Raw genomic sequence first — 16577 nt, 5'->3', positions numbered from 1 at the left:
GGTGTAGCTAACTACTGGAACTACACACTACTGTTTTACCATGTATTGGTGTAGCTAACTACTGTTTTACCATGCAGCGGTGTAGCTAACTACTGGAACGACACACTACTGTTTTACCATGTAGCGGTGTAGCTAACTACTGGAACTGCATACTACTGTTATTTACAAAATAAAATATGGGTGAACTAAGCAATAATTATTTTTCTTTTTCTGCAACAGACCTTCCTACTTCTCACTTAAAACATAGTTTTTGTGTTTATTAGGCCAAATGACACATTTGGTTAACATCTGAATCCAGAGCAGTGGCGTCATGCCCTTAGGGGGCACATGCTCCTTCAAATAGGGCAGCCGGTAGCCTAGCGGTTAGCGTGTTGGGCCAGGAACTGAAAGGTTTGTCTGGAATACCCTAGCCGACAATGTGAACACTATGTGGATGTGCCCTTGATCAAGGCACTTGAGCATAATTGCACTGTATAAGAGCGTTGACTAAAATGTAATTTGACCTGTTTTTGTGTTACATTTTTTCTTCTTCTCTGTAATAACACTAACCACATAGCAATTTTATGAAGTTGGCTTTAGCTTGATAGGTTCCCAACCTCATAAGTAGCTACCAAGAAGCCATTTCATGTTATCAATCAAGTTAGAGTAGCTATCTTGTCAAACCATCTTAACTGGCATTCCTGCTGGAATGGTTCATAGACTTTAGAAAGCGGGCAATAACTACATGTACTGAATAAGACTCACATTCCTTTCAATCTTTTACCCAGATATTAGCAGAGTTTAGTTTCTTTATATAAAAAAGAACCACCAGTCAGGAAGATACAGACAGCTCATGAGGTATGCTTAGATATGCATAAAAATATACATTTTGTAAAAATAGTATGAAGCATGATTATGGCTCCAGATTGCAGGGAAAATCCCCAGCTCGAGAGTAATCTGTTCTTGCCCTTTGTAGTCTGACATTCCAGATTGAGATATGGTAATTTATAACTAAGTAGTTTGGGATGTAGGAACTAGCTTTTAAAATTAATTTGAGTTAAGTAAACTTGATTTTTCTTAAGGGTAGCTTTAGTGTAGTTTAACATCCTTCAGTGTGAAGGTGATGGCACTCACCCCATGGTGATGTCGAAGATGTTGGAGCCCACAGAACTGGACACAGCCATATCCCCCAGTCCTTTACGGGCCACAATAACACTAGTGATGAGGTCAGGGATGGACGTTCCTGCAGCTAGGATGGTTAGGCCCATGATCTCCTCTGAGATGCCTATGGTCTCTCCCACCTGACAGAAACAGGGTGTCGTGTTTGGTTCTAATAGGAACAGTTTGTTATATTTGACTCAGTAGTGGTAGTGAGAGGAACACTGGGTGTTGGTTCTAATAGTGTTCTATTTGACTCAGTAGCGGTAGTGAGAGTAACACTGGGTGTTGGTTCTAATAGTGTTCTATTTGACTCAGTAGTTGTAGTGAGTAACACTGGGTGTTGGTTCTAATAGTTTGTTCAATTTGACTCAGTAGTGGTAGTGAGAGTAACACTGGATGTTGGTTCTAATAGTGTTCTATTTGACTCAGTAGTGGTAGTGAGAGTAACACTGGATGTTGGTTCTAATAGTGTTTGACTCAGTAGCGGTAGTGAGAGTAACACTGGATGTTGGTTCTAATAGTTTGTTCTATTTGACTCAGTAGCGGTAGTGAGAGTAACACTGGATGTTGGTTCTAATAGTTTGTTCTATTTGACTCAGTAGCGGTAGTGAGAGTAACACTGGGTGTTGGTTCTAATAGTTTGTTCTATTTGACTCAGTAGCGGAAGTGAGAGTAACACTTGATGTTTGTTCTAATAGTTTGTTCTATTTGACTCAGTAGCGGTAGTGAGAGGAACACTGGATGTTTGTTCTATTTGACTCAGTAGAGGTAGTGAGAGTAACACTGGATGTTGGTTCTAATAGTTTGTTCTATTTGACTCAGTAGTGGTAGTGTCAAAAGGAAGACTACCTCTTCTACCAGCCTTCTTTAATTATTCTACTATTATTGTTCATTAGACTCATACAAAAGCCTGGGGATGCAGTTAGTATAACTTACCTGATGTGCCCACCACACCATGAGGTAGGAGAAGATGGCGATCCATAGGATAGACCCCAGGAAGGTGATCACAAAAACCTCTTATATATCTGCAGAACAGATAGAGAAAAGCAATGTTTTCTGTCACTGCCGAGCTGAGGTATACTTCCACCATACAGTTTGATAGACTCAGGGACAGTAAATGACAACATCAAATACAGGCAAGGATTATAGGAATTTGAGTAAGTCACTTCCATCAGTTCTACCAGTTCCATCAGTTCCACTAGTTCTATCAGTTTGATTAGTTCTATCAGTTCGATTAGTTCTACCAGTTCTATTAGTTCTACCAGTTCTATCAGTCCCACTAGTTCTACCAGTTCTATCAGTTCCACTAGTTCTGTCAGTTCCACTAGTTCTATCAGTTTCATCAGGTCCACTAGTTCCATCAGGTCCACTAGTTCCATCAGGTCCACTAGTTCCATCAGGTCCACTAGTTCTTTCAGTTCTACTAGTTCTTTCAGTTCTACTAGTTCTTTCAGTTCCACTAGTTCTATCAGTTCCACTAGTTCTATCAGTTCCGCTAGTTCTTTCAGTTCCACTAGTTCTTTCAGTTCCACTAGTTCCACTAGTTCCAGCAGTTCTATCAGTTCCAGCAGTTCTATCAGTTCCAGTAGTTCTATCAGTTCCAGTAGTTCTATCAGTTCTCAGGTCCACTAGTTATCAGTTCCACTGGTTATATCAGTTCTATCAGGTCCACTAGTTCTATCAGTTCTATCAGTTCCACTAGTTCTATCAGTTCCACTAGTTCTATCAGTTCTCAGGTCCACTAGTTCTATCAGTTCCATCAGTTCCACTAGCTCTATCAGTTCCACTAGTTCTATCAGTTCCACGAGCTCTATCAGGTCCACTAGTTCCATAACTTCCATCAGTTCCACTAGTTCCATCAGTTCCACTAGTTCCACCAGTTCCATCAGTTCCATCAGTTCCATCAGTTCCTTCAGTTCCACTAGTTCCATCAGTTCCACGAGTTCCATCAGTTCCATCAGTTCCACTAGTTCCACTAGTTCTATCAGTTCCACTAGTTCCACTAGTTCTATCAGTTCCACTAGTTCTACCAGTTCCACTAGTTCCACCAGTTCTCAGGTCCACTAGTTCCATCAGGTCCACTAGTTCCATCAGGTCCACTAGTTCCATCAGGTCCACTAGTTCTTTCAGTTCTACAAGTTCTATCAGTTCCACTAGTTCTTTCAGTTCTCAGGTCCACTAGTTCCATCAGGTCCACTAGTTCCATCAGGTCCACTAGTTCTTTCAGTTCTACAAGTTCTATCAGTTCCACTAGTTCTTTCAGTTCCGCTAGTTCTTTCAGTTCCGCTAGTTCTATCACATTTACATTTACATTTAAGTCATTTAGCAGACGCTCTTATCCAGAGCGACTTACAAATTGGAGTTCCGCTAGTTCTATCAGTTCCACTAGTTCTATCAGTTCCACTAGTTCTATCAGTTCCACTAGTTCTATCAGTTCCACTAGTTCCACTAGTTCTATCAGTTCCACTAGTTCTATCAGTTCCACTAGTTCTATCAGTTCTATCAGTTCCATCAGTTCCACTAGTTCTATCAGTTCTATCAGTTCCATCAGTTCTATCAGTTCCACTAGTTCTATCAGTTCCACTAGTTCTATCAGTTCTATCAGTTCCATCAGTTCTATCAGTTCCACTAGTTCTATCAGTTCCACTAGTTCCAGCAGTTCTATCAGTTCCAGCAGTTCTATCAGTTCCACTAGTTCTATCAGTTCTCAGGTCCACTAGTTATCAGTTCCACTGGTTCTATCAGTTCTATCAGGTCCACTAGTTCTATCAGTTCCATCAGTTCTTTCAGTTCCGCTAGTTCTATCAGTTCCACTAGTTCTATCAGTTCCGCTAGTTCTATCAGTTCCGCTAGTTCCACTAGTTCCAGCAGTTCTATCAGGTCCACTAGTTCCATCAGTTCCATTAGTTCCATCAGTTCCACTAGCTCTATCAGTTCTATCAGTTCCATGAGCTCTATCAGTTCCATCAATTCCACTAGTTCCATCAGTTCTATCAGGTCCACTAGTTCCATAACTTCCATCAGTTCCACTAGTTCCATCAGTTCCACTAGTTCCATAACTTCCATCAGTTCCACTAGTTCCACGAGTTCCATCAGTTCCACTAGTTCTTTCAGTTCCACTAGTTCTTTCAGTTCCACGAGTTCCACTAGTTCCATAACTTCCATCAGTTCCACTAGTTCCATCAGTTCCATCATTTCCACTAGTTCTATCAGTTCCACTAGTTCCACTAGTTCTACCAGTTCCACTAGTTCCACTAGTTCTACCAGTTCCACTAGTTCTACCAGTTCCACTAGTTCCATCAGTTCTCAGGTCCACTAGTTATCAGTTCCACTAGTTCTATCAGTTCCGCTAGTTCTATCAGTTCCGCTAGTTCCACTAGTTCCAGCAGTTCTATCAGGTCCACTAGTTCCATCAGGTCCACTAGTTCCATCAGTTCCACTAGTTCCATCAGTTCCACTAGTTCCATTAGTTCCATCAGTTCCACTAGCTCTATCAGTTCTATCAGTTCCACGAGCTCTATCAGTTCCATCAATTCCACTAGTTCCATCAGTTCTATCAGTTCCACTACTTCCATCGGGTCCACTAGTTCCATAACTTCCATCAGTTCCACTAGTTCCATCAGTTCCACTAGTTCCATAACTTCCATCAGTTCAACTAGTTCCATCAGTTCCACTAGTTCCATCAGTTCCTTCAGTTCCACTAGTTCCTTCAGTTCCACGAGTTCCATCAGTTCCACTAGTTCCATAACTTCCATCAGTTCAACTAGTTCCATCAGTTCCACTAGTTCCATCAGTTCCTTCAGTTCCACTAGTTCCTTCAGTTCCACGAGTTCCATCAGTTCCACTAGTTCCATAACTTCCATCAGTTCCACTAGTTCTATCAGTTCCACTAGTTCTATCAGTTCCACTAGTTCTATCAGTTCCACTAGTTCCACTAGTTCTACCAGTTCCACTAGTTCCACCAGTTCTACCAGTTCCACTAGTTCCATCAGTTCCATCAGTTCACCTAGTTCCATCAGTTCCACTAGTTATATCAGTTCCACTAGTTATATCAGTTCCACTAGTTCCATCAGGTCCACTAGTTATATCAGGTCCACTAGTTATATCAGGTCCACTAGTTATATCAGGTCCACTAGTTATATCAGGTCCACTAGTTATATCAGGTCCACTAGTTCCATCAGGTCCACTAGTTATATCAGGTCCACTAGTTATATCAGGTCCACTAGTTATATCAGGTCCACTAGTTATATCAGGTCCACTAGTTATATCAGGTCCACTAGTTATATCAGTTCTATCAGTTCCACTAGTTATATCAGGTCCACTAGTTATATCAGGTCCACTAGTTATATCAGGTCCACTAGTTATATCATGTCCACTAGTTCCATCATGTCCACTAGTTCCATCATGTCCACTAGTTCCATCATGTCCACTAGTTATATCAGTTCCACTAGTTCTATCAGTTCTATCAGTACCACTAGCTCTATCAGTTCCACTAGTTCTATCAGTTCTCAGGTCCACTAGTTATCAGTTCCACTGGTTCTATCAGTTCTATCAGGTCCACTAGTTCTATCAGTTCTGCTAGTTCCACTAGTTCCAGCAGTTCTATCAGGTCCACTAGTTCCATCAGTTCCATTAGTTCCATCAGTTCCACTAGCTCTATCAGTTCCATCAGTTCTATCAGTTCCATCAGTTCTATCAGTTCCACTAGTTCCATCAGTTCCACTAGTTCCATCAGTTCCACTAGCTCTATCAGTTCTATCAGTTCCACGAGCTCTATCAGTTCCATCAATTCCACTAGTTCCATCAGTTCTATCAGTTCCACTACTTCCATCAGGTCCACTAGTTCCATAACTTCCATCAGTTCCACTAGTTCCATCAGTTCCACTAGTTCCATCAGTTCCATCAGTTCCACTAGTTCCATCAGTTCCACTAGTTCCATCAGTTCCACTAGTTCCATCAGTTCCACTAGTTCCATCAGTTCCTTCAGTTCCACTAGTTATTTCAGTTCCACGAGTTCCATCAGTTCCACTAGTTCTATCAGTTCCATCAGTTCCACTAGTTCCATAACTTCCATCAGTTCCACTAGTTCTATCAGTTCCACGAGTTCCATCAGTTCCATCAGTTCCACTAGTTCTATCAGTTCCACTAGTTCCACTAGTTCTACCAGTTCCACTAGTTCCACTAGTTCCACTAGTTCCACCAGTTCTACCAGTTCCACTAGTTCCATCAGTTCTCAGGTCCACTAGTTCTATCAGTTCCATCAGTTCCACTAGTCCCACCAGTTCACCTAGTTCCATCTGTTCCACTAGTTCCATCTGTTCCACTAGTTCCATCAGGTCCACTAGTTATATCAGGTCCACTAGTTATATCAGGTCCACTAGTTATATCAGGTCCACTAGTTATATCAGGTCCACTAGTTCCATCAGGTCCACTAGTTATATCAGGTCCACTAGTTATATCAGGTCCACTAGTTATATCAGGTCCACTAGTTATATCAGGTCCACTAGTTCCATCAGGTCCACTAGTTATATCAGGTCCACTAGTTATATCAGGTCCACTTGTTATATCAGGTCCACTAGTTATCAGTTTCACTGGTTCTATCAGTTCTATCAGGTCCAGGTCCACTAGTTCTATCAGGTCCACTAGCTCTATCAGTACCACTAGCTCTATCAGTACCACTAGCTCTATCAGTACCACTAGCTCTATCTGTACCACTAGCTCTATCTGTACCACTAGCTCTATCAGTTCTATCAGTTCCACTAGTTATATCAGTTCCACTAGTTATATCAGGTCCACTAGTTATATCAGGTCCACTAGTTATATCAGGTCCACTAGTTATATCAGGTCCACTAGTTATATCAGTTCTATCAGTTCCACTAGTTATATCAGGTCCACTAGTTATATCAGGTCCACTAGTTATATCAGGTCCACTAGTTATATCAGTTCCACTAGTTATATCAGGTCCACTAGTTATATCAGGTCCACTAGTTATATCAGGTCCACTAGTTATATCAGGTCCACTAGTTATATCAGGTCCACTAGTTATATCAGGTCCACTAGTTATATCAGGTCCACTAGTTATATCAGTTCCACTAGTTATATCAGTTCCACTAGTTATATCAGGTCCACTAGTTATATCAGTTCCACTAGTTCCATCAGTTCCACTAGTTATATCAGTTCCACTAGTTATATCAGTTCCACTAGTTATATCAGTTCCACTAGTTATATCAGGTCCACTAGTTATATCAGTTCCACTAGTTATATCAGGTCCACTAGTTATATCAGTTCCACTAGTTATATCAGTTCCACTAGTTATATCAGGTCCACTAGTTATATCAGTTCCACTAGTTATATCAGTTCCACTAGTTATATCAGGTCCACTAGTTATATCAGTTCCACTAGTTATATCAGTTCTATCAGTTCCACTAGTTATATCAGGTCCACTAGTTATATCAGTTCCACTAGTTATATCAGTTCCACTAGTTATATCAGTTCCACTAGTTATATCAGGTCCACTAGTTATATCAGTTCCACTAGTTATATCAGTTCCACTAGTTATATCAGTTCCACTAGTTATATCAGGTCCACTAGTTATATCAGTTCCACTAGTTATATCAGTTTATATCAGTCAGTTCCACTAGTTATATCAGTTCTATCAGTTCCACTAGTTATATCAGGTCCACTAGTTATATCAGTTCCACTAGTTATATCAGGTCCACTAGTTATATCAGTTCCACTAGTTATATCAGTTCCACTAGTTATATCAGTTCCACTAGTTATATCAGGTCCACTAGTTATATCAGTTCCACTAGTTATATCAGTTCCACTAGTTATATCAGGTCCACTAGTTCCATCATGTCCACTAGTTATATCAGGTCCACTAGTTCCATCATGTCCACTAGTTATATCAGTTCCACTAGTTATATCAGGTCCACTAGTTATATCAGTTCCACTAGTTATATCAGGTCCACTAGTTATATCAGGTCCACTAGTTATATCAGGTCCACTAGTTCCATCATGTCCACTAGTTATATCAGTTCCACTAGTTATATCAGGTCCACTAGTTATATCATGTCCACTAGTTATATCAGTTCTATCAGTTCCACTAGTTATATCAGTTCTATCAGTACCACTAGCTCTATCCACTAGTATCTCTATCTGTTCCACTAGTTCTATCAGTTCTATCAGTACCACTAGTTCTATCAGTACCACTAGCTCTATCAGTACCACTAGCTTATCAGTTCCACTAGTTCTATCAGTTCTATCAGTACCACTAGTTCTATCAGTACCACTAGCTCTATCAGTACCACTAGCTCTATCAGTTCCACTAGTTCTATCAGTTCTATCAGTACCACTAGTTCTATCAGTACCACTAGCTCTATCAGTACCACTAGCTCTATCAGTTCCACTAGTTCTATCAGTTCTATCAGTACCACTAGTTCTATCAGTACCACTAGCTCTATCAGTACCACTAGCTCTATCAGTTCCACTAGTTCTATCAGTTCTATCAGTACCACTAGTTCTATCAGTACCACTAGCTCTATCAGTACCACTAGCTCTATCAGTTCCACTAGTTCTATCAGTTCTATCAGTACCACTAGTTCTATCAGTACCACTAGCTCTATCAGTACCACTAGCTCTATCAGTTCCACTAGTTCTATCAGTTCTATCAGTACCACTAGTTCTATCAGTCAGTACCACTAGCTCTATCAGTTCCACTAGTTATATCAGGTCCACTAGTTATATCAGGTCCACTAGTTATATCAGGTCCACTAGTTATATCAGGTCCACTAGTTATATCAGGTCCACTAGTTATATCAGTTCCACTAGTTATATCAGTTCCACTAGTTATATCAGGTCCACTAGTTATATCAGTACCACTAGCTCTATCAGTACCACTAGCTCTATCAGTTCCACTAGTTCTATCAGTTCTATCAGTACCACTAGCTCTATCAGTACCACTAGCTCTATCAGTACCACTAGCTCTATCAGTTCCACTAGTTCTATCAGTTCTATCAGTACCACTAGCTCTATCAGTACCACTAGCTCTATCAGTACCACTAGCTCTATCAGGTCCACTAGTTCTATCAGTACCACTAGCTCTATCAGTACCACTAGCTCTATCAGTTCCACTAGTTATATCAGTTCTATCAGTACCACTAGCTCTATCAGTACCACTAGCTCTATCAGTACCACTAGCTCTATCAGTACCACTAGCTCTATCAGTTCCACTAGTTCTATCAGTTCTCAGGTCCACTAGTTATCAGTTCCACTGGTTCTATCAGTTCTATCATGTCCACTAGTTCTATCAGTTCTGCTAGTTCCACTAGTTCCAGCAGTTCTATCAGGTCCACTAGTTCCATCAGTTCCATTAGTTCCATCAGTTCCACTAGCTCTATCAGTTCCATCAGTTCTATCAGTTCCATCAGTTCTATCAGTTCCACTAGTTCCATCAGTTCCACTAGTTCCATCAGTTACACTAGCTCTATCAGTTCTATCAGTTCCACGAGCTCTATCAGTTCCATCAATTCCACTAGTTCCATCAGTTCTATCAGTTCCACTACTTCCATCAGGTCCACTAGTTCCATAACTTCCATCAGTTCCACTAGTTCCATCAGTTCCACTAGTTCCATCAGTTCCACTAGTTCCATCAGTTCCATCAGTTCCACTAGTTCCATCAGTTCCACTAGTTCCATCAGTTCCACTAGTTCCATCAGTTCCTTCAGTTCCACTAGTTATTTCAGTTCCACGAGTTCCATCAGTTCCACTAGTTCTATCAGTTCCATCAGTTCCACTAGTTCCATAACTTCCATCAGTTCCACTAGTTCTATCAGTTCCACGAGTTCCATCAGTTCCATCAGTTCCACTAGTTCTATCAGTTCCACTAGTTCCACTAGTTCTACCAGTTCCACTAGTTCCACTAGTTCCACCAGTTCTACCAGTTCCACTAGTTCCATCAGTTCTCAGGTCCACTAGTTCTATCAGTTCCATCAGTTCCACTAGTCCCACCAGTTCACCTAGTTCCATCTGTTCCACTAGTTCCATCTGTTCCACTAGTTCCATCAGTTCCACTAGTTATATCAGTTCCACTAGTTCCATCAGGTCCACTAGTTCCATCAGTTCCACTAGTTATATCATGTCCACTAGTTCCATCATGTCCACTAGTTATATCAGGTCCACTAGTTCCATCAGTTCCACTAGTTATATCATGTCCACAAGTTCCATCATGTCCACTAGTTATATCAGTTCCATCAGGTCCACTAGTTCCATCAGGTCCACTAGTTCCATCAGGTCCACTAGTTATATCAGGTCCACTAGTTATATCAGGTCCACTAGTTATATCAGGTCCACTAGTTATATCAGGTCCACTAGTTCCATCATGTCCACTAGTTATATCAGTTCTATCAGTTCCACTAGTTATATCAGGTCCACTAGTTCCATCAGGTCCACTAGTTCCATCAGGTCCACTAGTTATATCAGGTCCACTAGTTATATCAGGTCCACTAGTTATATCAGGTCCACTAGTTATATCAGTTCCACTAGCTCTATCAGTTCTATCAGTTCCACTAGTTATATCAGGTCCACTAGTTATATCAGTTCCACTAGTTATATCAGTTCCACTAGTTATATCAGGTCCACTAGTTATATCAGTTCCACTAGTTATATCAGGTCCACTAGTTATATCAGTTCCACTAGTTATATCAGTTCCACTAGTTATATCAGGTCCACTAGTTATATCAGGTCCACTAGTTATATCAGTTCCACTAGTTATATCAGGTCCACTAGTTATATCAGTTCCACTAGTTATATCAGTTCCACTAGTTATATCAGGTCCACTAGTTATATCAGTTCCACTAGTTATATCAGGTCCACTAGTTATATCAGGTCCACTAGTTATATCAGTTCTATCAGTTCCACTAGTTATATCAGCTCTATCAGTACCACTAGCTCTATCAGTTCCACTAGTTCTATCAGTTCTATCAGTACCACTAGTTCTATCAGTACCACTAGCTCTATCAGTTCCACTAGTTCTATCAGTTCTATCAGTTCCACTAGTTATATCAGGTCCACTAGTTATATCAGGTCCACTAGTTATATCAGGTCCACTAGTTATATCAGGTCCACTAGTTATATCAGTTCTATCAGTTCCACTAGTTATATCAGGTCCACTAGTTATATCAGGTCCACTAGTTATATCAGGTCCACTAGTTATATCAGGTCCACTAGTTCTATCAGTTCTATCAGTTCCACTAGTTATATCAGTTCTATCAGTTCCACTAGTTATATCAGTTCCACTAGTTCTATCAGTTCTATCAGTTCCACTAGTTATATCAGGTCCACTAGTTATATCAGGTCCACTAGTTATATCAGGTCCACTAGTTATATCAGGTCCACTAGTTATATCAGGTCCACTAGTTATATCAGGTCCACTAGTTATATCAGTTCCATCATGTCCACTAGTTATATCAGTTCCACTAGTTATATCAGGTCCACTAGTTATATCAGTACCACTAGCTCTATCAGTACCACTAGCTCTATCAGTTCCACTAGTTCTATCAGTTCTATCAGTACCACTAGCTCTATCAGTACCACTAGCTCTATCAGTACCACTAGCTCTATCAGTTCCACTAGTTCTATCAGTTCTATCAGTTCCACTAGTTATATCAGGTCCACTAGTTATATCAGTTCCACTAGTTATATCAGGTCCACTAGTTATATCAGGTCCACTAGTTATATCAGTTCCACTAGTTATATCAGGTCCACTAGTTATATCAGTTCCACTAGTTATATCAGGTCCACTAGTTATATCAGGTCCACTAGTTATATCAGGTCCACTAGTTATATCAGGTCCACTAGTTATATCAGTTCCACTAGTTATATCAGGTCCACTAGTTATATCAGGTCCACTAGTTCCATCAGGTCCACTAGTTATATCAGGTCCACTAGTTATATCAGTTCCACTAGTTATATCAGTTCTATCAGTTCCACTAGTTCTATCAGTTCTATCAGTACCACTAGCTCTATCAGTACCACTAGCTCTATCAGTACCACTAGCTCTATCAGTTCCACTAGTTCTATCAGTTCTATCAGTACCACTAGCTCTATCAGTTCTCAGGTCCACTAGTTATCAGTTCCACTGGTTCTATCAGTTCCATCATGTCCACTAGTTCCATCATGTCCACTAGTTCCATCATGTCCACTAGTTATATCAGTTCCACTAGTTCTATCAGTTCTATCAGTACCACTAGCTCTATCAGTTCCACTAGTTCTATCAGTTCTCAGGTCCACTAGTTATCAGTTCCACTGGTTCTATCAGTTCTATCATGTCCACTAGTTCTATCAGTTCTGCTAGTTCCACTAGTTCCAGCAGTTCTATCAGGTCCACTAGTTCCATCAGTTCCATTAGTTCCATCAGTTCCACTAGCTCTATCAGTTCCATCAGTTCTATCAGTTCCATCAGTTCTATCAGTTCCACTAGTTCCATCAGTTCCACTAGTTCCATCAGTTACACTAGCTCTATCAGTTCTATCAGTTCCACGAGCTCTATCAGTTCCATCAATTCCACTAGTTCCATCAGTTCTATCAGTTCCACTACTTCCATCAGGTCCACTAGTTCCATAACTTCCATCAGTTCCACTAGTTCCATCAGTTCCACTAGTTCCATCAGTTCCACTAGTTCCATCAGTTCCATCAGTTCCACTAGTTCCATCAGTTCCACTAGTTCCATCAGTTCCACTAGTTCCATCAGTTCCTTCAGTTCCACTAGTTATTTCAGTTCCACGAGTTCCATCAGTTCCACTAGTTCTATCAGTTCCATCAGTTCCACTAGTTCCATAACTTCCATCAGTTCCACTAGTTCTATCAGTTCCACGAGTTCCATCAGTTCCATCAGTTCCACTAGTTCTATCAGTTCCACTAGTTCCACTAGTTCTACCAGTTCCACTAGTTCCACTAGTTCCACCAGTTCTACCAGTTCCACTAGTTCCATCAGTTCTCAGGTCCACTAGTTCTATCAGTTCCATCAGTTCCACTAGTCCCACCAGTTCACCTAGTTCCATCTGTTCCACTAGTTCCATCTGTTCCACTAGTTCCATCAGTTCCACTAGTTATATCAGTTCCACTAGTTCCATCATGTCCACTAGTTCCATCAGTTCCACTAGTTATATCATGTCCACTAGTTCCATCATGTCCACTAGTTATATCAGGTCCACTAGTTCCATCAGTTCCACTAGTTATATCATGTCCACAAGTTCCATCATGTCCACTAGTTATATCAGTTCCATCAGGTCCACTAGTTCCATCAGGTCCACTAGTTCCATCAGGTCCACTAGTTATATCAGGTCCACTAGTTATATCAGGTCCACTAGTTATATCAGGTCCACTAGTTCCATCATGTCCACTAGTTATATCAGTTCTATCAGTTCCACTAGTTATATCAGGTCCACTAGTTCCATCAGGTCCACTAGTTCCATCAGGTCCACTAGTTATATCAGGTCCACTAGTTATATCAGGTCCACTAGTTATATCAGGTCCACTAGTTATATCAGGTCCACTAGTTCCATCATGTCCACTAGTTATATCAGGTCCACTAGTTCTATCAGGTCCACTAGTTCCATCATGTCCACTAGTTCTATCAGGTCCACTAGTTATATCATGTCCACTAGTTCTATCAGGTCCACTAGTTATATCAGGTCCACTAGTTATATCAGGTCCACTAGTTCCATCATGTCCACTAGTTCTATCAGGTCCACTAGTTATATCAGGTCCACTAGTTATATCAGGTCCACTAGTTATATCAGGTCCACTAGTTATATCAGGTCCACTAGTTATATCAGGTCCACTAGTTATATCAGGTCCACTAGTTCCATCAGGTCCACTAGTTATATCAGTACCACTAGTTATATCAGGTCCACTAGTTCCATCAGGTCCACTAGTTATATCAGTACCACTAGTTATATCAGGTCCACTAGTTCCATCAGGTCCACTAGTTCCATCAGGTCCACTAGTTCCATCAGGTCCACTAGTTCCATCAGGTCCACTAGTTATATCAATTCCACTAGTTCCATCAGGTCCACTAGTTCCATCAGTACCACTAGCTCTATCAGTACCACTAGCTCTATCAGTACCACTAGCTCTATCAGTACCACTAGCTCTATCTGTACCACTAGCTCTATCAGTTCTATCAGTTCCACTAGTTATATCAGTTCCACTAGTTATATCAGGTCCACTAGTTATATCAGGTCCACTAGTTATATCAGGTCCACTAGTTATATCAGTTCCACTAGTTATATCAGGTCCACTAGTTATATCATGTCCACTAGTTATATCAGGTCTATCAGTTCCACTAGTTATATCAGTTCCACTAGTTCCATCATGTCCACTAGTTATATCAGGTCCACTAGTTATATCAGGTCCACTAGTTATATTAGGTCCACTAGTTATATCAGGTCCACTAGTTATATCAGGTCCATTAGTTATATCAGGTCCATTAGTTATATCATGTCCACTAGTTATATCAGGTCCACTAGTTATATCAGTTCCACTAGTTCCATCATGTCCACTAGTTATATCAGGTCCACTAGTTATATCATGTCCACTAGTTATATCAGGTCCATTAGTTATATCAGGTCCATTAGTTATATCATGTCCACTAGTTATATCAGGTCCACTAGTTATATCAGTTCCACTAGTTCCATCATGTCCACTAGTTATATCAGGTCCACTAGTTATATCATGTCCACTAGTTATATCATGTCCACTAGTTATATCAGGTCCACTAGTTATATCAGGTCCACTAGTTATATCAGGTCCATTAGTTATATCAGGTCCATTAGTTATATCATGTCCACTAGTTATATCAGGTCCACTAGTTATATCAGTTCCACTAGTTCCATCATGTCCACTAGTTATATCAGGTCCACTAGTTATATCATGTCCACTAGTTATATCAGGTCCATTAGTTATATCAGGTCCATTAGTTATATCATGTCCACTAGTTATATCAGGTCCACTAGTTATATCAGTTCCACTAGTTCCATCATGTCCACTAGTTATATCAGGTCCACTAGTTATATCATGTCCACTAGTTATATCATGTCCACTAGCTCTATCAGTTCTATCAGTTCCACTAGTTATATCAGGTCCACTAGTTATATCAGGTCCACTAGTTCCATCAGTTCCACTAGTTCCATCAGTTCCACTAGTTCCATCAGTTCCTTCAGTTCCACTAGTTATTTCAGTTCCACGAGTTCCATCAGTTCCACTAGTTCTATCAGTTCCATCAGTTCCACTAGTTCCATAACTTCCATCAGTTCCACTAGTTCTATCAGTTCCACGAGTTCCATCAGTTCCATCAGTTCCACTAGTTCTATCAGTTCCACTAGTTCCACTAGTTCTACCAGTTCCACTAGTTCCACTAGTTCCATCAGGTTCCACCAGTTCTACCAGTTCCACTAGTTCCATCAGTTCTCAGGTCCACTAGTTCTATCAGTTCCATCAGTTCCACTAGTCCCACCAGTTCACCTAGTTCCATCTGTTCCACTAGTTCCATCTGTTCCACTAGTTCCATCAGGTCCACTAGTTCCATCATGTCCACTAGTTATATCAGGTCCACTAGTTATATCAGGTCCACTAGTTCCATCATGTCCACTAGTTATATCAGGTCCACTAGTTCCATCAGGTCCACTAGTTATATCAGGTCCACTAGTTCCATCAGGTCCACTAGTTATATCAGGTCCACTTGTTATATCAGGTCCACTAGTTCCATCAGGTCCACTAGTTCCATCATGTCCACTAGTTATATCAGGTCCACTAGTTATATCAGGTCCACTAGTTCCATCATGTCCACTAGATATATCAGTTCTATCAGTTCCACTAGTTCTATCAGTTCCACTAGTTATATCAGTTCCACTAGTTATATCAGGTCCACTAGTTATATCAGTTCCATCAGGTCCACTAGTTATATCAGGTCCACTAGTTATATCAGTTCCACTAGTTATATCAGGTCCACTAGTTATATCAGTTATATCAGGTCCACTAGTTATATCAGTTCCATCATGTCCACTAGTTATATCAGGTCCACTAGTTATATCAGGTCCACTAGTTATATCAGGTCCACTAGTTATATCAGGTCCACTAGTTATATCAGGTCCACTAGTTCCATCAGGTCCACTAGTTATATCAGGTCCACTAGTTATATCAGGTCCACTAGTTATATCAGGTCCACTAGTTATATCAGGTCCACTAGTTCCATCAGGTCCACTAGTTATATCAGGTCCACTAGTTATATCAGGTCCACTAGTTCCATCATGTCCACTAGTTATATCAGGTCCACTAGTTCCATCAGGTCCACTAGTTATATCAGGTCCACTAGTTCCATCAGGTCCACTAGTTATATCAGGTCCACTTGTTATATCAGGTCCACTAGTTATATCAGG

At 40.6% G+C, this 16577-nt stretch overlaps 1 protein-coding gene across 1 annotated transcript in view; it reads right to left on the bottom strand.

Annotated features, from left to right (window-relative positions):
* slc24a1 (solute carrier family 24 member 1) overlaps positions 1-16577 on the bottom strand; it is a 65714-nt gene that overhangs the window by 3142 nt on the left and 45995 nt on the right. Inside the window, exons 8-9 of the mRNA XM_046353305.1 lie at positions 2077-2154; positions 1114-1280 (exon numbers count right to left, since the gene is read on the bottom strand). Coding sequence (XP_046209261.1) covers positions 1114-1280; positions 2077-2154 — 245 coding nt within the window. The remainder of the gene's footprint in view (positions 1-1113; positions 1281-2076; positions 2155-16577) is intronic.

Source organism: Oncorhynchus gorbuscha, linkage group LG01 (genome assembly GCF_021184085.1).
Source record: "Oncorhynchus gorbuscha isolate QuinsamMale2020 ecotype Even-year linkage group LG01, OgorEven_v1.0, whole genome shotgun sequence".
Classification (NCBI taxonomy): Eukaryota; Metazoa; Chordata; class Actinopteri; order Salmoniformes; family Salmonidae; genus Oncorhynchus; species Oncorhynchus gorbuscha.
Note: the sequence above shows the minus strand (reverse complement) of the source record. Positions and strands in the feature narration are given on the sequence as shown.